The sequence below is a fragment of the Homalodisca vitripennis genome, chromosome 4 (genome assembly GCF_021130785.1).
Source record: "Homalodisca vitripennis isolate AUS2020 chromosome 4, UT_GWSS_2.1, whole genome shotgun sequence".
Classification (NCBI taxonomy): domain Eukaryota; kingdom Metazoa; phylum Arthropoda; class Insecta; order Hemiptera; family Cicadellidae; genus Homalodisca; species Homalodisca vitripennis.
In genome coordinates, this window is record NC_060210.1 from 186,706,251 (window position 1) to 186,729,422 (window position 23,172).

At 31.3% G+C, this 23,172-nt stretch overlaps 1 protein-coding gene across 2 annotated transcripts; it reads right to left on the reverse strand.

The window, feature by feature from the left end:
• Positions 1-5,999: 5,999 nt before the first annotated feature.
• LOC124360782 (lysosomal acid phosphatase-like) lies at positions 6,000-23,172 on the reverse strand. Of its 2 annotated transcripts, XM_046814668.1 has the most exons (9): positions 22,931-23,172; positions 19,414-19,517; positions 13,295-13,461; positions 11,942-12,046; positions 11,045-11,284; positions 10,251-10,472; positions 8,318-8,444; positions 6,965-7,182; positions 6,000-6,164 (listed from the first exon to the last, which is right to left on the reverse strand). In XM_046814668.1, exons 2-9 carry the CDS (start codon positions 19,460-19,462, stop codon positions 6,003-6,005), a joined length of 1,290 nt encoding a protein of 429 aa, XP_046670624.1. In that variant the 5' UTR covers positions 19,463-19,517; positions 22,931-23,172; the 3' UTR covers positions 6,000-6,002. The 2 variants fall into 2 exon arrangements, with proteins under 2 accessions (XP_046670624.1, XP_046670626.1); XM_046814670.1 differs by lacking the exons at positions 19,414-19,517; positions 22,931-23,172 and adding an exon at positions 14,681-14,764.

The window sequence follows — 23,172 nt, forward strand, 5'->3', positions numbered from 1 at the left end:
CCACTAAGTGAGCAATTTAAATTGTTATAATTAAAAAATTGCTTTATTGAAAAACGATTAAAACTTTGAAAAAAACTAAAACTAAAAAAACTTCAATTTTAAAACGCCCTGGCAATAGGATAAATAATTAAGAAGTGACTTTCTTTAGATAAGTAGGTTTGGGTTTTGATTATGAATCCTTCTAAGGATCCCTTTCATTCATAATCAAGGGTTTGAGCCTGCAACAATGTGTCATAAGCAAAACTGTACAATCGGTATCACCAGCTGACTGTAATATTGACGGTCCCTTGTTGCAACACACGTTTTTATTTGTTATTGATTAAAGTTAATTACAAAACAAAAACAGTGATGTAATTATATTTTTCTGACAGTTGTTTTTCTGGTTCCTCTGGAATTTTTACAAAACTTGTTACGTGAACTAAGTCAATGTCACCTATTTATAAAAATTTCATAGATAAATGTATTGGTTTAAAAATGCTACATCGTAAAGAAAGGTGCAACGTGCAGAGACATGCCTATAAACGAAATTAACTCAAAGTTGTTTATGCCGGATGGTTCCTGTACCTCTGCAGAATTAATTTAGTTGTAAGGCTGCACTTAGGAAGTATTTTTTGAAAAAAAAAAAAAATTAATAGCCCGTATAACGTCACCTGCCAAGTCTCCTGATCTAAACCCCCTTGACATTTTTGTTTAGTTACCTTAAACCTTTGGTATACGAAACACCTGTGGAAGGTATTGAAATTTTAAGGGAAAGAATAGTGAATTTCTGTAATAATAAGATTACACAAAACTGGGAGTGTTAGAATGAATCAAATTTTCTCTGGCAAATTGATTTAAACCATGCATAGACAGTCCGTTATTTCTTCAGGCGTGAGCAACTCGATTCTGCGCACAGGCATCATAGCCCATGCAGGCTCATTTCCCGAGGACAATGTTTTATACATGATGTTATTTTTATGATGTTTATTTTATGATGATTATTTCTTATGATATTTATTCTTTGTTCTCATTTCAAACTCCGTTCGGTAATGTAATAAAAATTTTTTAGAAGTTAATTGTACAGTTTGGATTGTAATATTGTACATATATTTGGGAAATAAAATCAATTCATTCATTCATTCATTCATTCATTCATTTACATGAATGGTTGACACATTGAATCGCTAGTACATTTTTGTTCATCTAACTAAATTTTATACTTTTTACATCTTTTAGTTACAAAAGGCACTAGGCTATTCAGGTCATAGAGCGAGATAGACCAATGTTCACATGATATTTCTGGTTTGTTTTGACTTTTGGATTAACCTCCTGAAGTTTGGCTTCGTACGAACAGGAGACCCTTGGGTACATAATATGATCCCAAGGATTTGGACAAAAATCTCACAATTTTTTTAATTATAAAAATTCTATTTTGTTGTTTCAACAAATTTTAATGCTTTAAATATTATTCACTATCACTTTAAGGTTGCATTTGAGATAAAACAGTGATTTTTTCGTATATTACATTATTTTTGGGATTTTAAAATCTTAAAAACTATGATTCTAATCATGGTTATGTTTGATATTGTTTTCCTTAAAAACAAAATTAAATATTCTCTGAATATTTTTAATTTGCATTTATAATTAAAATTAAAAAACTCAAACATTTAAACACATTTTGGTCTCTCCTAGGTTTGCATTGTAACTAATATTAAATGTTATGTAATATTTGATTTAGACTCGATGTAGATATGCATTTTGAACCATTTTGTAATCAATTAGGAGGTATAAAGTATTTTAAATTAATAAACCTATATTGCTAGAACAGCTTTTTAGTATATAGTATATAGTTTGAATAAAAGTAGAAACTAACCCGGTTATATAGACTAAGCAAGACATTTGTCTTTATATTTATTTTACCAAACTTTTTAACCTGCATTTGACCTGTTATCGAACTCCAAACATAAGCACAAGTTTTTTCAGCCAATAGTTAAACGTAATTAATTATAATGGAATGAAAATGGTGATTACTTATCACTACCGATAATCTTGTCATAACTTAGCCCTTTGATTAGGTCAGGGATACAACTGAACAATGTGAGGTTTACTTACATCAAGTTGTGTAGCTGCAGACACGGTTGGGTTGGTATCAGTGGAAACAGTCAGACTGGCAACACTGCCAATCATGTGTGAGATTGCCTCCGGTTCAAAGAAGACACTGATACAGATTACGAAGTATAGTAAACATCGAGTGTCAAATATTTATCTTTCTAGATAGAGAACTAAATTTACTCGGCATAGTACACAAGATAGGTAAATTTAGATTGTTGACCATTAATTTATGTGACTAAGCTCTTTTACAATTCTGGAGGACATTGTAAAACCTTGTCCGCTCTGACAGATAACCTAATACAGTGGCGTATCTTGATTTGAAGTTTTGGGGTTAGAGTCCATCTATTTAAATTTAAGGGGGCTTTCTATTGTCATGTGTGTGTTTGTGTGTATGTTTTGCAACAATTAATTGCAACCCCAGTGAAGTCTGTTACACGACACGTGGTGTGGCATACTCCTACCTTGAAATATTCTTTTTATAACGAATTTAATTTTACTCATGAATTACTTTAAATTACTTTAAACATCTCTTTTATCTACAGCAGCTAAAAGAAGATTTCCTTCGTACATTATCTCGTCAGAGGCAAGGATGAACATGATGGTCTGGAAAATCAAACATAAGAACCAATTTTTTTTGAAAAGTTGCATCAATGATACACTTATGATATTTATTTATAGAAACAGATACGTAAAACTTATTGCAATCTCACTAAACACTTTCTGCAGCCTATTATAAATCAATATGGGCTTTTTCTAACAAAGGTTATCTCGTAAACGTTTTCGATAACCAATAAGAAATAAATAATAAAATCATTTGGAGTACCATGAGGTCTGATTTCTTAGTTATGTTTACAGAAATAAATTTCTAAATCACAATTTCAACAAGAAATACGTTTCAAATTACTTTTCTGCGTTAGAGACAATGTTTCTACATTTGTAAATTTCCACTTACTAGCCTAATTAGCCTCTAATTTCTATAATAGGACGAATTTTAAATTTCAACATGCTTAATCGTCCTTTCCTGAGGTCGGAATCCTTCCAATAAGTTAGTACGATTTGATAGGAACTAATCCCGGAGTTTCAGAAAGCTTTTAAAAGCCGAGAGTTCACAGGCTGGGAACCTAAAGTCAAAAACTTATAAGCCAAAAATCTCACAGATTGGGAGTTCCTCGACATTAGAAGGTACTTGATAGCCCTAAGGTCGTACTTCATTTCGACATACCCTTGAATGAATAGTATGATGGTGCATGTTCAGCCATGGAATTCGGATGAGCGTCGTGGAAGACTGTCACTCACAAGGAAGACGCAATTTCTAATTTGTTTACAGAGGATGTAAAACTTAATTTCCCATATTATAGTTTGTCTTTCTATCTTTCAGTAATCATACTATCTATCAACTTAAAAATTAGCAATGAACCCAGTGAGTTCTGTTACAGAAGAAGAGATGTGACGTACTCCTACCATATATATTATTATCGTTATTAATGCTAATAGTTATGAACCAGTTGATCTTAGGAAGTGCATAAGTTACAGTTTATTATTCTTTTACTTTGAAAACAATCTTTACCTATCTTATTCCTCTCAAAATATGTTCGTCAGAATTACAGTCCAATCTTGATAATCCGACATTTGCCAGTCCGACACGCTCGAAAAAGGCTATCGGCAGTCGGCGCTGGCCGCTCAGGCCACTGTAGTATTGTACAAGTGTACAGAATCTTTAAGTAAGAAGAAGCAAAAATCTGTTTTTGATTGTTTTTTTTTTTAGTGTAAAGATGGTATGTTAAGAGTTTTCACTTATGTATTATGTATGTACAATTTGTTCATTCTACTATAATTAGGTACGTACAAAAAAGTTTGTTCTTACAGTATAGTGTTTGCTTATTTTTACGCTTATAACTGATTATATGGTATTTATGCATTGTGTAAATGGCATCCTTGGTAATCCAACAGTGTGCTGGTCTATATCTGACGGATCATCAAGATTGGACTGTATAAGTTAATAGATGCTAAGTACTTGTAATTATGACTATGAAGATGATTTTTGGCTTTCTTGGGAGTAAATTAATCGATAAAGCGGAGTAATGAAGTACCTGACAGAAATAACAAAAGAGTCACCTCACCAACAGACTGCACTTTGACCTTTTAACCTAAAAGTCAATAAGGTTCTTCCTTGGACCAAGAGGTGCATATACATAAAGTTTCAAGTCTCTAGGATCTTTTTATTAAGAGTTTTCGCGCAAATAGAAGGACGAAGATGTGATTTCAAGAAGGCCCTCACGGGTCTTTTACAATATTTGGTTCCCCTTTCTGTAGGAATGTAATAAATTGTACGTGAAACTTACTGGAGTAACTTATACCTGTACAATACAGTGCGCTGCTGATGCAGTATTCTGAACTAGAAGGCGGTCAAACAACTCGATCAATTGATCAAAGAAGTAGCCTACTCTGTCTATACCGGACGCCTACTGTCAGTTCCTGCATATTTATTACAACGCAACTTATAAAATATTTATTCATGCCATTTAATCTTTTTACTGCTTTATGTAACTGTATTGCATTTATTATTTTCTGTATTTTTAAATATTTAGTTTGGAACTCATGTATTACGTAATCGCTGTTCTTGCAGTTTATATATATATATATATATATATATATATATATATATATATAATACGAGTATTTTAGATCTAATTTTGTGATGCAAATAAAACCCAATTTAAATTTTTGTTTGTGCCATAAAACAAATAAAATTAGGTTTTGGGAGGTATTTACAGCTGTACAAAGAACTAAATAATTACTAACTCTAAAATAATCGAAGGGTTCAGCCAAACCATAAAAATATGATATTATTAGCCTAATAATAATCTGTTTAAAAATTATACTTTTATATTAAATTATTTTTCTACAATGAAAATAACGTTTCGTGATGATATGTTCCAAAAGGCTAGTATCAAGATTGAAATTAAAACTTAGTTCCGTGTATTTTAGGTCCAAGTAAGGATAAATATCACACAGCTTTACTGAGGTTTCTGTAAATAAGTTATACACATTTTAATAAATAATTATAAAATATATTTATTTTTATGGACTACTATAAAATGTTATACAAATGTACAATAATTACAAATTTATCACATAAGTTGTAGGTCATGGGTCATAGTTTGATGGTATTTCAAATTAAAATTCATCTAATTATTATTAGCAATTTTTATTTTTAACTTTAATAATTACTTAAGAGCCGGCTATACTGATGGCTATCTCGATTTCCACTCAATAACAACTGTGTTAGACCTCAACCACTTTTACACTCTTGTTTTTTTCGTAGACTTAAGAGGTGTCATTTAAATGATATAATCGATACTAAATGTGGAAGCGTAATAATTACATTGTTAAAATTAGACATCTCCCATATTTCTATATAAAAAAGTAAGCCGTAAAATCGTTTAAGGTTTAACTTTTTAGGTTTTACAATGTCGTTCTTTATAGCTGACTCTTAAGGTAGTATAGCTATGATGAGGTTTGTAGATTTTATGAGATTGGTTACTAAAAAATAAGTCAAAGTGTGACATCTTCACTGAATAGCACATTGTACAATATTTAATCGTTGTGCTTATAATAAAAAAATATTTTCTTATGTATTACTTTGCTTTTTAAATTATAATTAATGAAATCCGATTACTTACTAAGCTATAAACATTGTTTACAAGTAGTAAATTTTTTAATATAAAAACCGTAAAAACTATTATAATGAAGAACAAGTAACATCTTTTTGTATAACTTTTAAAAATACTTAGTGTTGTACCTAAATATTCATTTAAGGAAATATTTTATTTACTAACATTTTTCACATTGTTTTGTGCTTAAAAAATCAGTCTTTTTAAGTCAGATACGTTACAATCGTTTTGTAAAAATTAAGCTATTAAATCAAGTTGACATTCCTTTTTGTAATCTGTGATGTTATAGTATTTTTCAGTGATGTTCAAAAACAGTTGGAAGTCACAGGGAGACTCGCACCTTGGGATGTTGACTTTTTTGGGCTCCGAATCCGGGGAGCTTCCGTCTATTTGCAGAACCTGAAATATATCGACATATTACTTGTAGACAGAATTAAGTAAATGCATGAGGAGTGAACAACGAATTTATAGTTTCAAGTTTTTTCGTTCCCTCAGGTGAAGTTATAACTCGGAGTCATTGATAAAATCAAGGATTAAGGAACAATCCGGTATTTTGAAACGGTATTTGGTATTTAATTCCGGATTTTTTAATTGGACATGATTATTATGATTAACTAACAAGTCTGGTATTTTAGGGATCTTAAAATCATAATAATGCCACTTTCAATTATGTCAAAGCTAGGTATGTCATGGTCTGGTTTGTCAAGGTTAGTCCAGCTTGGTATATCAAGGTTTTCTGCGCAAAGTTCTCGTTTGTCAATATCTGAAGAATCAGATCTGGTATGTGAAGACTTGATGAGAGTATATAACCTCTGGTTTGGTATTTGAAGTTCTCGTTTGTCAAGATTTGGTAGACTACAGTATATTTGGGTTTGATATCCAACATTCTCAATTACCAAGATCTGGTGAGCCTAGTTTTGTATGTGAACTTCTTCTTTGTCAATTACTGCTCAACCAAGATCTGGTATGTTGGGGTTTGGTGTGTGAATCTTAATCTCTGATTTATTAAAGTACCTTCGTAAGTAAATGTTGAATACAACGATTTCTAAATATTTATTGACGTTAGAAATTGACTTTATAATATTTAGGTACGACATATAAACATTTCATCACAAAATTGTCATAATAAATTTGACTTGTCAATCAAATGTCTTTAAACTTTGTTTTAAAAAACCTATTCAACATCGTATATTATTTACCTGGACATAAAATCGTCCATCCTGATTCTGATGGAGTTCAAAAACCAAGGCAGACCCAGGTAGTACGTGGCCCAAGACCTCTCTGTCCAAACCCAGGATGGCCTGGAGGCCTAGAATGGTGTTGTCATGCCCAGAGTAGTACAACATCTGCTTGGCCGTTTTGAGTGTATTTTTCTCTTTGGATCGCATGTGCTCCACCATTTCTTTGAACATTTCTCCTGGAAATATTCAATTTCAAGTACAATTATAAAAGACTTATTGCTACATATATAATTTAGTTTTAGATAAAAGAATTACTATGTACAAAAAAGAGTAAAAACCAAAGAGTAAAGTGATCGATGATGATTTCCAACAATATTAAAGAACTCAATGATTATCTATGAATTTATTTCAACTAATCAATTCGTATTTCGATATATCTCGTATATTAAACCATTCAAATATTTATTTTCTGTCAAATACTTACATTAACTAATAAAAACAGTAGAAAAAAAACTCACCAGCATATACACATTTCCATTTTACACATAATTTTCAATTTATTAACTAATTTACAAAATATTTGAAGTACAAGTGATAATAAAAGTTACTAAATATATTCCAACAATCAATTTGTTACAAACTTATATTTGTACTAAATTACTCAATTCATAAGAAACGTTGATATTTCAAATTTACCAATCTCTTTTTAGAAGGTGCAATATTTCTATTTAAGTGAAGAGAGGATGTTTGATTTAGTTTTATTACTCATGCCTTCCCTAGTGGCCTTTATGAAGTACAACATTAAATTTTTTGAGTACCGTACATTGCTAAAAAGTGATAGCAGAATTAAATTTATCATTAATAGGCCTATGTGTTACAGCAACAACAAAATTAAGTTTCAAGAATTGAATCCATCCTCATCTTCAGGAATCAAATCCTGAGTCACAAAGGAATCATGCAAGAAAGATCCAAATATATGTCAATGAAAAAACCAAGTGCAAATCCATCAACAGAAAAGGTCTAGTAAAAAATGTAAACGTAAACTTGTGAGCCAGCATTAAAAAAGAAGAATCAAAAGTAGAGATCTACGAGCTCCTTACTTTGTTACTTTGGAGCTGGTTCACAGGTACACGTTTGTACTTTTCATGTGCAACTGTTTATTTGTCAACTTGAATTTGATGCGTTATTCACAAGTTGTCATTTTTACTGTTAACTATTATGAATACTAACTATGTGATTTTGAATTTTATACCAAACTAATAAGTAAGAATAGGAATGACTGGTTCTCAAAGAGGTCAGTCCTAATGTATAACGATAGGAAATGTATGTAATTATCATTAATTATTGAAACAGATTTAGGCTTTATATTACCTTCCAAGTATCTAATCTGCGTGTCAGAACCCATTGTTGCTGCTTGGAACACCTTGGCGATCAGGAATGTGAGAGGCTCTGGAAATATCTTCTTGGACCAGTCGGGCAGAGGTAGTCCCTCTCCTTGCTGAAAAAATATTATATTGTTTGCTATTTGGTAATGCAGTATGTAAAATATAACCAATAGTGTACATGGGGTACCCGGGCCTCCTCATGACTGCGTGAGTTGTATTAAAAAAATAATATACTCAGATTTGAATTCTAAATACCACTCGCAATAAATTTCTACTGACTTTAAAAAAATATACTTATCGCATTTTATTAGCATTCTTACTTACTTACTTACTGCCGTGGCTCTTGGTACCCAAGGTGGTACTTTGCCTCGCCAACACACTGCCTCCAGATCTCTCTATCCATTGCCTCTTCTTCCCTTCTTCCCAGTTTTCTTATGTCTCTTCTGATCTGGTCTCGCCATCTCAACTTGGGCCTTCCTGGTGGTCTTCTGCCCTCCGGATTGTTTACAAGGACGTTCTTGACTAAGGAGTTGTCCTCCTTCCTTAGTAAATGGCCAGCCCATCTCATTCTCCTACTTCTCACCTCGGCCACTATGTCTGGGTCCATATATAGTTGCCTCAACTCTACATTATGTTTTATCCTCCACTCTCCATCTTCTAGGGTTGGCCCATAGATTTTTCTCAATAATTTGTTCTCAAATACTATCAAACGTTTTTCTGTTTTTTTACTTAACACCCAGTTTTCTGAGCCATATAACAGAACTGGTCTTATAATGGTTTTATATATACGGAGTTTGGTTTTGTGTGATAGTAGTCGAGAGCTTAATAGCTTGTGGCATGCTGATAAACTTCTGTGTGCTGCATTTATCCTTTGTTGTATTTCCATGTCTTCTTCATTATTATTCGTCAGCATTACTCCCAAATAAGTGAAGTTGTTTACTTTTTCAAATTTGTGCCCTTCTCTTTCTATATTATTTCCTTGTTTATTTGGGTTGTTCTCCCACACTCCATTATTTTGGTTTTCTCTTCATTTATGCTTAAACCAACTTTTTGCATTATTATTATTGCATGCATTATTAGCATTCTTAGTAAAATTAATTGACTTTGTTATTCCTTTACAACATTGCATTTGACAGTATGATGGTATCACATTTCAGGACTTGAAATCTTAGTACAAGATCAGTATAATTTTTTTATTTAAGCAAAGTCAATGTAAAACCCCACACAAATATAAAATATTATTTTGTTGCTGATATAGTTCTAGAAATGGACTTATAACCAACTGTTTTACAGGTTGAAAACAAATCCTGCTAAACAATTCTGAGTAGGCTTTATAAACAAAGAACTCGTCAAAGTACAGTATACAATTATTCAAATCCCATTTATAGCATAAAGGCCTTATCACTATCAAAATTCAAATATATATTATTTCCATAGAGGTTGTATTATACCGAGGATCATAAACCGTCATATGTACAAAAATCAGTTCGCCTTAGGGGCCAGCATCGCGCTGGATGTCTCGTACAATAGAGGGTTTCTTTAGTTTGGTAGGTAATTTTGATGGACTAAAAATATCTGAAATGAAAAGAAATGAAGAGTTTGAAACTTATCAAATATTGATTTCATTATTATCTTTAATCAAGTAATATGAGTGTATTAACAAGAACAAATATTTTAGTGAAATTAATATGATTTTTAAACCTCAAAAGTCTAACTTCGAATGACTGACTGATAAGCTGGTCCACTAATTCAATGTATATTGCTCTGCATTTAAAATTTAATGCTTAAGTAATTTTAGAATATAAAGGGAGCAGTGGCATAAATTTAAGTTCCAAAATTACATACCTCAAAGCTAATTTAATTTGCATACCAATCACTTATACAGATATTTAATGAAAATTATATAGATTATGACATACCGGATACGTGAAAGACTCCCAAAGTAGGAACAAAATGGATATATTTGCGATTTCTTTGATCTTTTCTGACTTTTGATTATCTGTATTATATCCCGTGTATGGCAGAGCATACTCAACAAGTTTATCCAGTTCAGATTTGTACTCTTCTAAATAGTTTTTCAAAGAGCTTTTCTGAACTTCTCGGAACTTGGGACAGAGGTTTGGTCCCGTTGGAGGCACCATCTGAAAAGTAAGAATTGTATGTTAATCCAGTTTAATTAATGATTAATCTACATCTAATTCTATATTATACATTATTAGTATAATTAAAGAAAATTAGAAACTGTTGTATATATTATTTTAATTGTATATAGAGAACACAGCTTTAATAATTCACCGGCAAACTTGAACGACTCTAGTTTGTAATAAACGTCTTGTCGGATGCTAAAAAGATGAATAAGTTATATGACCTAGTTAGGAGTGCTTTTTTTACCCACAGCCAAGACTTTGTACAAAGAAGTAACGCAGAAGAGCTGGTAGCAGCAATGCTATACCACAAAGCACTAAGTCAAAAAATAATTCTAATTAGTTCTACTGCCAAGATATTAACAAAGAAATCTAACTAGTATTGATGTTCTGCTTAAATCTTTCAATTAGTAAATCTAAAATTATTGTCAATTTCTTAATAGCAATATCATTAATGAGGTCTATCATTATAAATAGATAATGCTCCAGGTAAACTAGATCAGTTCTTATGTAGCGTAGCAAATCTATACCATAATTACAAGAGTATAACGTTATACAAAGACACTCACTAAATTACGATCCAGGAAGTTAGGAAAGACGGGTATAGGCTGCCACTGCAGGTCTTTGTTCCACATTTGGAAACCTGTGGGAGGAAACAGGCCTGCCAGGAACAGTTCGGCGCTCTGCAGAGTACGTCCCATGGGAGTGCTGAGACCTTTGAACTCTCCCGGCCTGTAGATTTGTCCCAGAAAGCCATTGTACAAAGAGCGGAACTTCTTTCCTAAGTTAAACATTTGCATGCGACCTTTCTGTAAAAAGGTAGGGTTTAATATTAGCACTGTTTGTTTCAGACGACATTTCGGATGGATATTGTTAAATCTGTATTACTAAATAAACAATAATATGTCTGAAAAACGATTACCTGACAATATTTTATGTAGGGCACTCATTGTTAAAGATAAAGTCCTGAATTTATGCCTAGGATGTTTAAGTAGGTTTATTATAATTTAATAAATATTTTGAAAATTATTGTTTCTTGGATCTTTTAAACGTTTTTTAAAAACTAAGAAATTTACAATTAAGTGGATCATGGGATTTTACCGACTACATTTTCTTTCCTATTTCTCGTATGGTCGTAGTGGTCTCAAAATTTTAATCTGAACATTGTTTTTACAAAGATTGTTTAGTTCATTTAAGTGCAATATGGCCAGAATAGTTAAGCATTGGACATATAAAAGCAACATATAAAATTGTAAATTCCTGTAAGTGGATTAATTCTGTTTTTAATGTTCAGTAATGTGGCAATTTGAAACATTTTCAGCCTAAAGAAGTAGAGCTAATTATGCAAATCGGATTCTAGGCAAATGTTTCATTAAATATCTACACCCCGATATTCAACTGCTAATCTCAAAGGTATTCAACTTTAATTGATAATACGACTTTCATTAATAAAACTGAATTCTTACCTGTGTCAGCTCTCCCACTCCATAAGGCCATATTTTGGTGTCATTATGTTGATAAGGACTTTTGGGGTAAGTAAATGACGGCCCTCGGTTGCCATGCCGGGATACCTGAAACATATCACAGAGGAATGTGAGTTGAATGAAACTTTCACTGTACTTGTGCTCTATACTGAGTGGTAAGTCGCCAGCGAGCACAAAACCGTCAGTCTACAAGATACATAAATTATTATACACTCAATCTGATAGTTTAAAGTTTCTTAATGGCAATGGAATGTTTAAAAAGATACTACGATTTCGGATACTTGCCGTTGTTATATGTTACAAAATGTATAACACAACGTTTAGAGGATTGGAATCTACCCTCTTCGTCAGGTAAGGATTATTATTATTTCATGAGAAAATAAAAAAGAAGAGAAAGAAAAGGGCTCAAACATACCCGAAAAGCACTTACAGCCCAGACAAGAGAAAAAACCCAAACGTTGTCTCAGCACTTTTCCCTTTTCATTCTTTTTTTCTTTTCCTAAGAAATATTTATATTCTTACCTTGCGAAGAGGATAGATTTCAATCCTAGAAATGTTGTGTTATAATTTTGTAACATGTAACCATTGAAAATTTTCGACGCCCTATTATCCTCTTAATCTGATTATGACAGTACTATAATTTCCGTAATTTCAAGTTTTTTAAATAAGATTTTATGACTAGAAGGAAATATAATCAAAATTTTGCATTATACTGTAAGTATGAAATATTACAATAAATTGTTAGAATTTCAAGTTGGAGCTAATTTGTCACAGCCACAGAAGAATATTTAAATTCAACTAATGTAAATTGAAAAATTAAAATTTTTTGTCTTAAAAGACAGTTTCTACTTAGTTATTCATAATCAATATCGTTTGCCAGTATGTATATCATCCTGCAGTAGTAATACAACAAAATACACTAGTATTCTTCAGAAACATAGTATTATTTCTCTTAAAAATGAAATTCTGCTTACACTTCTGAGTTGAATTACTATTAAACAATGTAGGATTTATTTTTAATCATGAATAGTCCGTTTATCAACTAAATAATTCTGAATGTGTCTAAGAATAGCATAGAAGATCAGTTAATTACAACCGTATGTATGAATATAACAATTTTTTTTATATTTTAGGCTTCATTGTCTAGGCTATACACTAATGTTACACTATTAACAGTTGTTAATTGATTCATACACACACAAATTATTTTACATACTTTGTGGGTTGAAAATAAAAATTTACGTACTAGCATGTACACATTTTTTATTTGTTACTATCTCCTCTGTAGAATATATAAATAAACTGTATAGTTACAAAAATTGTGAAATTTCTTACTGCAGTGACAAATCTAAGTGTTGGAACAACTCTGGAGCCTGTTAGGTTGGCAGCGATTAATTCGCTGTGAGTGGCAACACTGGGCTGATCAGCTGGTAACGACTCGTCAGTAAAATTGTACACAACAGCCAATACTGCCACTGTTAAAGCACACAGCAGAAGGAGTCCTGTTGACATTATGAATATTAATGAGCTTCCTGGATGCTATACGTTTGTGGTTCTTTATGAGTATATTATTATTAGTGTAAAAAAACATGTTTAAAGCACAATTTACAAAAAGTAAAATGTAATAATCTTTTACTAAATGACAGTCTCCACATTAAAAATGAAAAAGGCTAAAATAAACTAAATGCAATTATGTAAGATAACTCAAGATAAGATAATTTTATCTTTGTATAATCACAAAGCCAAAGAAAAACAATGATGCTTTGTTGAGCGCACTGGGTTTAAACAATGCATTAGACCAAGTTAATTCGTGTTCCTTAGATTAGTGTGCCTTTTCAGTGGCATTATATTTTGAAACATATCATACTATTTTTGCCATAAATTCTTAGTAATTGATAAAAAATTGGAACATATTTTGACAAGGTCGAATTCCAGTGGCATATGTTAATATATACATTTTAAATTAGTTGATCAATGTGGTGTCTATGTGGAAATTTTTATTAAGAAGTATTTAAAATATTTGAAACCATTTACTGAAAAAAAACCTTAAGTAAATGTAAAAAATATTGGATACGGAAAAGATAATAGTTTTCGTAAATTTGGTATAGTTATATGTTACACAAAAATATAGTACTACGTTTCGAGAATTAGTATATTACTTCTTTTTTATGCGTCAAAAATCTTATACTATACATAACAAACGTTAAACAAATTATAGAATGTTGATTAGAAATCTTATTATTTTCAAAATATACGTATACTGAAAAATATTGTATTAAATCTCCAGTTGTTAAACAAAATATGAAATATCCATTTATATCTTACATAAATGATATTGAGACTAATAAAATTGTCCAGGTTATCTAAAATTATTAACTTACTTGTTTGTTTTAATCAATAATTTAAAGCAATTTATAATGCCTTCGACTTTGTTACTGTGCACGCAAAGAAAAAAATTATTATTTCCGAGCGCTTATAATTGTTTAGTAATACAAGAAATCAGTTGCAGAAAACACTACGGTTCTAGATCTGCAATTTAATTTATTTATCTCACTGACACCTAACGTAGCAACACTTACAAAGTAGGAATAAACCAATCATGTCAGAGTATACGCGGCACACTATACATTATACACACTTTTATTATTTGTCTAAATTTTAAAACTATACATTTTACGAACTAGCCATGCAAAAACACCAATAATTAGGCTAAGTATTTACCAACGAGCCAATGGCGAGCCATAAGGATCAAAACGACCAGAACCAATATCCAGTACTGAATGAATTCATTATAATATTCAGGTCAGTTGGAGGTCACAATTTTAATAATCTACATAACCTTGAGCACTAATGACTGGAAGGGGGTAAATTAAGCCTGTTACTACTAATTAACTTCAGCATATCTACATAATAATTTACCTCAATTAACGATTGACAAAGTAACTTTAGAACACCTTTGTTGTGTGGTAAATAAATGTTTTGAAAAGTTAATTTATATTGCAAAAAGTATTAATAAATAAAAGCTGGGTTGAATGAAGATTTGAAATATATAATGGCCTAAGTGCCAAAGGTAACATTTTGAGATAATCGAAATTGCATTTGTTATACACAGGTAAATTCAGTACAGTTATAACAATTTCACCATTAATATAAAACTAAGGTTATCTATGAATAAACAAATTATACATTTATCTATTACCAATTAAAATAATTAAAGTAATAAAAGTGTTACATGTAAGTGTTACGTTAATTATGTAATTAAGGTGGTGCAATAAGTTATGGGTTTAAAAAATACGGTTTTATATTAAATTCATTCCACTTCAAAATAACTTATATAAATGTATAAAAAGTAAAAATAATCGATTTAGTAAAATTACAGTCATTTAAATTAGGAAATGTTTTAATCAGGCCCAAATTAAAATCACAGGAGATAAAAAATGTGAAATTTGTACAGCATGTATGGAAAATATTGCCTTAGGAAGTAACATATATTTAATTAAAAAAAAAAACTATATCCTTACAAAATATTATAATAAGTCCTTTTATTGCATTGTTTTTAATTTAAAATAATTTCTTTAAGCCATAAAAGAATTTAAACACGTCACTCCCTAAATATGTTACGCTTGCACACATTGTAAACATCTCACATTTATTTTTCAGCCATTTTTATTAGAGTCTGATTTCAAAATATACAAAGTGGCCTACTGTCAATATCTTTATTATGTGGATTAAATAAATAACGTTTTCCTTTTTTCCCCTATTCAGGAAAGTTATTTAAAAACTATCAATTTAACATGAAATTATTATCCAAACTTAAAATCGATTTCTCAACAGTGGTCTGTGTGGCTTGTCATAAATATATAGTAATAAGGTATTTAGTATTAATTTAAGTTTTTTTTTTTTTACGATAGGAAAATGCATTATGCACCGTCAGGGACAGATGTTCGCCCTGGTGTGTGGGACTCTCACCCACTAAAAACCTACCGGTCCAGGCATTGGAAACCCTCTCGGGAACGCATCTCTGCAACTACTTCAAGAGGGTGCCATCGTTCGCCCAATGGGCATTACTTCATTCTAAAATCCACCAGCATGAGCTATTCTGGTGCTTTATAGCTGCTCTCTTCTTTTTTGCCTTAGCACTCTCTTGCAGAACGCAGCGACAGCGCTCCACGATTCGGGACTGGACAACATCTCTTCTATAAGAGTCTCCGGCGAAACACGCCCGATAGCTGCTTCCAGCTCCCTTCTCTCCGTTTACCACCTTCTACATTTGAAGAAGGTGTGGAGGGCATCGTCCGCATCCGAATCCCCGTACTGGCATTCCGTATTAATTTAAGTTAAAATGTATAACTTCCGTCTTAGTAATATATAATATATGATTGAGTTTTAGCAGTGGTACCTAGTCCATGTTGCAATCTGTTGTAATTTGTTACTACTTTCCGTCTATTTGTCACCTATCCCATATAGGTGTATAGATACGACCTTTTCAAGTCTTCGTTTGTGAAATGGTAATACAGTTGATAAAAATGACGATGTTGCAAATAACGAAGTAACTTTAAATGACGACGTAAATATTTGAAACGTCAACTTTCGTGTACCAAAAAAAATGGTTTCATGGCGTTTTATAAATAAAAATAAATGCATATATACATGCATACATTCATATATATATATATATATATATATATATATATATATATATATATATATCTTCATAAAAAATCTCGTGTCATTATGTTCGTTTACGCTAATCTCCGAATCCATTGAACCGATTTCAATGACATTTTGTAGATATATATTGTTTGGTTCAACTAAAAGATAAGATAGTTTTTATCTCGATTAATTTGCGCAAATTTAATTATTGTGAATTTAAGGTTTCTTATAGATAAAGGGTTGAATTCACTTCTAGAGATTATTAAAAGTAATTAACTATTCTGTGTAAACATAGTTTTGTGGCAGACCAACCATATATTTCATGAATTTAACCACAATTTTCAATTTTTTTACATATATAGTCTTGAAAGCATAGTAAAAGCTAAACAGTGACTTCACTTCCTATACCAACCTTTTCTACAACCGCTGTAGCGTAGAGTAAGAAAATATCCAGAAAAGAAATGTAAAAATTAAAATTAACTACTTGTAACTGTACATTTTAGCAAATATTAAGGATGCAGTGCTTGTTTAGTACTGTGTGTTGATATAAAAGACAAAGTTACTATCTAACTTTTACTATACACTTAAAGTCTATTCTAAAAATCCATCTTAGTTTTATATATATATATATATATATATATATATATATACAACAGAAGTAGGATCGTTTGTTGTGTGTATCTATATATGTATTTTCTTGATCGGGAAACCAGGCAAAATCAACTTTGGCGTCGGAAATATATTTCACTCTAAACAGAAATATATACTCGCTAAAACTAAAAAACAAAAGATTTTATAGTAGTAGAAATTCCAAATAGGGCTAAAATATGTTGTAGGCATTTTGCATCATCAGTCAGAAAATTTACAAAATCTACCAACAGTCAGGGCCTTAGATTGTTTGGTCATTATTGCTTATTTTTATTATGGATGCAATTAAATTATTTACGCAAAAATTATATTTTCAAAGACTGCAATTTCAAACGCATCTTAATTTACTACCTTTAGTTTTCCAGTTTGGTAACTAGCTCAAATACCATTAACGTCTGTCGGACGCTAATGGCATAGCAAAAGGACGCAATATTTATTTATAAGTAGAAAAAATGTTTTCATATCTGCATAGTTTTTAAAATGTATATTAGGTAAGATATTTATTTTAAATATACCACTATGAAAATTTCACTAACATAATTGAACCCATTATTGAATTATCGAAAACTGTGTAACAGAAATGACAAAGTCGATATTTTATTTGCATCTAGAAACTTAAAAACTCTAAGAAATATATACACTCGATTTTTGACTAGGTTGAAGGAAAAGAAAAATCTTTATAGATAAAATACCTTTAGTGCTCCATTTACTTGGAAAAAGTTTTTATCGAAATCTTTACAATACCTGTAATAGTCTATTATCCGGGAGCCAATTTGGGGTTGCTTGAAAACAATACAGATATTTTCCTAAGAAGAAAATGTAACGTCCGAATCTCTGGTTTTGCTGGAGGACTGAACAGTCATGGGCAGACGGAAAAGGGTTAAAATTACAAAACAGATAATATTTCTCAGTACCTTAACACATGTAAAACACAACCGTAAGATGCGTTAATAAATGTTTTATCATCGTCAGTTGATTCGTATACAGACCATAATATTTTCAATCTCTTTGTCTATTTGATTGATTTCTATTACTTATAAGTCATTCTGTAGGATTTAATTCTGTCAAGCTACAACAATATGGGTTGTGAAGAATTCAAAGTTTTGTATTTATTTCTTGCGAAAGCTCCCTTTAACCCTCAATCGACGTCCATCATTACTAGCATGACTGAGGATCGATTTGTTTAATAGGAAAATTTCATATTACCGAACATTTAAATAATGCAAATTAGACCTACTCTCCTAAAACATATGCCTAAACGAAGGGCATATGCTCTTCTTATTCTCGAGGATTTTATCTTGGAATGAATTGTATTATATCATAATTATCTATATCTTTTTTCTAATACGAGTCACTTTGAATTCCAGGGAATAATACGAGGCATGTTTTTAAAGTAAGTACCGTTTTTAAATTACGCCGCCGCAGCGCTGCAGTTGCCGTTTAGCGCATGCGCGTAGTGTAGCTACATCAGTTGGGAAGCCACAGACGCCATTACGACGCCGTTTGATCGAGTCTTTGTTTGTTTACGTGATTTTAAAATGCCGCCGACTATCGAGAATCCCGACGACTGTGAAGTGCGTGCTGTGATTCGTTTTCTCTGTGCTAAAGGATTAAAATCAATTGACATTCATCGTCAAATCAGTGAAGTTTGTGGTGAAAACATTATATGAGTGAAGGAATGGTGCGGAAATGGGTTAGGGCGTTCAAAGATGGCCGCACAAACGTTCATGATGAGGAACGAAGTGGGCGACCCTCAGTCATTACCGATGATCTCATTCAAAAAGTGGACTATAAAGTGAAAGAGAACAGACGGTTCACAATTTCGTCCTTAGCTGAAAAATTTCCTGCTGTATCAAGAAGTGTTTAATTTAAAGTCTTCTTATTTCAAGTTATTGTATTATTTTCCTACAAAAATATAATTTAATTCAATACATTTCTGTAAAAATATAACTAAATAAATTAAATTAAATAATTTTTTCTTTGCATATGAATAGTAGTCTAAAATTACTAAGTATGAAATATTTCCAAAATGTATTTGAAATCAATTTACGATAATGGATTCATTGAAATAGTTCAACAGCAACATTTGTTTCTACCTTGACGGAAAACGGTTATAAACTACATACATTATACTCATATACAGCCAGGCCAACCTGATTGTGAGTTGGCCCACATTCTGAAGTTTCCATATGATGGCATCATTTGTGTAGAACTCCGGAAAGTTTGATGGCTCCTTGACACCTCACTTCGGGTTTACCTAAAACCGTATCGAACACTACAATCATTTACTGGTTAAAGTTATTTACAAAAACAAATTTTTACAGAAGAATACTTTAAACACAGTACATCTCAAGTCACTATTTAGTAACGGAAAAGTGAAAATGTATTATTCTGAACTGTTCAAAAACTTATTTTAATGCTGAAAGACGAAATACATTTCATAAACATTGACCCGCGCTAGAGAACTCACGTCACGGCCTTGGGTGTACTAACATGTCAACACAAGTTACAGGGCAAATCTATTTTTATTACTTTTTAAAACGGTAATACATAAAAAATGTAAAATAATTTAGTAGTAAAATCTTGTTACACAATTATATTATTTTTCAATGGGTTTGCGGAACCACTAGACCCCTCCTTGATAACGCGGTGGTCTTCAATAGTTATCAAACTTTTATTAAATTAGTGTTATACTTTTGAAATAATTTAATCTCACTGGCGTATTATTATAGAGCCAGCTACTTTGGGGGACCAATCGATAGAAGTATACTTTTAGATCACACCACTGGAAGTATCAAGTATTTAAAGTAGGAACTTTGGGCAATTTTGAAATCATACTGAAATGAAAACTGCTGTAGATAACAATGTGACATTTTTACAGTATGTATAATGAGTTTTAGATTAAGGAATTGACATGTTTTAAGTCGTTTTTGAATCAAGGAAATTATATATTTCTAATGAAATACAATTTTTAAATTGCATGTTCTAAATGTTGTTTTTCAATTTAATTAATTTCTTTTACAAGTAAAAAAAAACATGTCACTCCTTGAAGATATATTTCATAGAAATACTGTAAAAAATTCAAATGTTTTTCTTCAGCTGTTTCTGTTTGGACCTATCGGGTTTATTCCTGTCAGGTAATATTTATTATAATACAGAAACAATTCCTAGTCTTTTACTCACAATAGTAAATAGTAACCCTTTATTTAAAGTGATCCTTCATTTTTACATGGAAAAGAAATATACTTTTGTAAATTTGCAGTTTTTACATTATTTTCAAAGTTATTACCTACACATGTTTTAGAATGCATTTTTAAATGTTGCATATGTCTTTATGCCATTAATTGTGGGATAGGATGACATTACATCAATGAGTTATTATGTTGTGAAAGGAAATACTCCCATGTACCCAAAAAATGTGATATAAAACATCTTTATTGACTTTTACAACAAAAAGAGTCACATTTCCCTTCTCAAGAATGATTATAGATTCATGTAAATTCAAAATACCACGAACGTTAATCATAATAATATTACTGTCACAGAATTATTATTAGGATAGTTTAAAGCAGAAAGTATGTATTTTCTGTTCCAAATTTGACACGGAAAAAATATTATTTATCATGTCAAGATGGACATTTATTTTATTTGAATATAAGGTATCAAAATGTGTACATGTTTTAGGATGGTCAGTTGAGATACATTTAAGGTACTGCTAATACCATAATGTCTGTTAGTGCTTTGTTAGCGGTTATTTATTTACAGAATAGGACAACCCGGTTTATCCTTTAGATTTTCAGACATAAAATATTTTGGATAGATATTATGGCACGGAGATATTGATACCCTTTGTTAGATTGACTTGTCAGCGAAGTCAGGAGGCCAATTAGCCCTTTCTAGAAACACAGCCTAGCTTATAGTGAAATGTGTAGAGGAATTTCCCCTCTTAAGAAGTCCATCGTCATTCATGCTAGGTCTGATGGAGCGCAATTCGAAATGGGAAGGTAAAAAAGGGATTAGCATAAAAATTGTACATGTGAAATTTTTAGCTTTGCAAAAAATTACAACCAGCTATCATACACGTAAATAAATGCTGTACCAGCGTTAGCCAGCAAGATCAGCTTTTTAAAAATAAATGTTACTTTCAGGCCATCTCAAGTTTCTTTTTTAATTGACATAAATATACAAGATAGAAGTACGCCCTAATACATGTCGATTAACAGGGCTCGCTGTGGTTGCATGCAAAATTACGTGAGTATAGCTCACTTATTTGTTATTAGATAGAACGACAGTAAATCATACGGCAAAGATTTATTTATATCTTTCGGCAAACAAAATATAAATTGTGTTACCCTACTGAGTAATAGGCTAAGATGACGCTCAGACAACTACCATATTTGGACATGCACCATCACAGAACACAATTTTGTCTATGTTGAAATAAAGTTTCATGTAAAATTAAAGTCTAAATATGGAATCTTTCCTAAGTAATCTAGCTACAAGATATATTTAAAATTTTTATTCAGTTAGGTTTAATTGCAATGTTCAAATAATAAAAGTTTCTTTCACCTAGGGAAGTTACTACAACGCAAGGGTGCACTGATGTCAAATGTTGTCACATTCGTATACTAAAGGTAAAATTATGTTTTAAGTGTTGAGGTAGTTGGGCTACATGTTTAATACACCACATTTTAATTCACTTATGTGTTTACTCAGCTTGTTTACAAATTGATTTATTCTAATATTTTCTCATTATCAGGCGGATATATAGAAGGCCATAAAAGAAGTTTTTCTAGCCCCTCGAGTGATAAGCCTCGTTAACACTCAGCCAACAAGCTGTTCAGATATCACGTCAAAATATGAGTTAATTAAATTCTCTGTTCATGAAACTTTTAGTAACTCACAGTTATTAGGATTAGAGGACCTTGATAGTAACATTTATATTTAATCAATATCATTCAGAGGGTTTGGACAAAAATCTCAGACTCTTTTTAAATAATAAAAATTCTATTTTGCTATTTCCATAAGGCAAGAAAGGTATCATTTTTACAAAACCAAGGTTGTAATAATTTAAAAGCGATTTTTACGGTATTTCAATTCTTAAATGAGATTTTAGTGCTGTGAATGTATCCACTATCACTTAAGACTGCCTTTGAGACAAGGTTAGGATTAATTTTGTTATTTTAATGAAAATTAATTTTTATAAGGATATTTATAATCTTATAGATCATATTCTAAATTTGAAATTTAGAAACTTTCGTCGTTGGTCTGTCCTAGTTTTAAATCCATTGTAACTAACATTAAATTAACTATTTTTGTGTTTTAGTCGATAAGTAATAGATATGGAGGCCCTAAAATTTCAAGGGTCTGTTACGTTTTAGGTTATGTTAGTAGTTTTATAGAAACTGGCTACTAACCCGGTTTTATTGAACAAGTACAAAAATCAGTCTACATTTATTTTACCAAGTCAAATTTGACCTGTTAATGAACTTCTAGAAGATAAGCACAGGTTTATGAATCCGTAAATAACTGTGATGTGTAAATAATTATAATGACATGAAACTTGTGTGGTGATTACTAATCACTACAGAAAAATATATCATTGCTACGTCATTATCTAGCCTTCTGATTACGTCAGGAAAACAACTGAACAATATGAGGTTTACTTACATCAAGTTTTCTAGCTGCAGACACGGTTGGGTTGGTATCAGTGGAAACAGTCAGGCTGGCAACACTGCCAATCATGTGTGAGATTGCCTCCGGTTCAAAGCAGACACTGATATAGATTACGAAGTCTTGTAAACAACGATGTCTCATATTTATCTTTCTGGATAAAGAACCAAATTAGCCTGTCATAGTGCACGAGATAGGTAAACTTATAGATATTATTGGTCATTAATTGGTGACCTAGA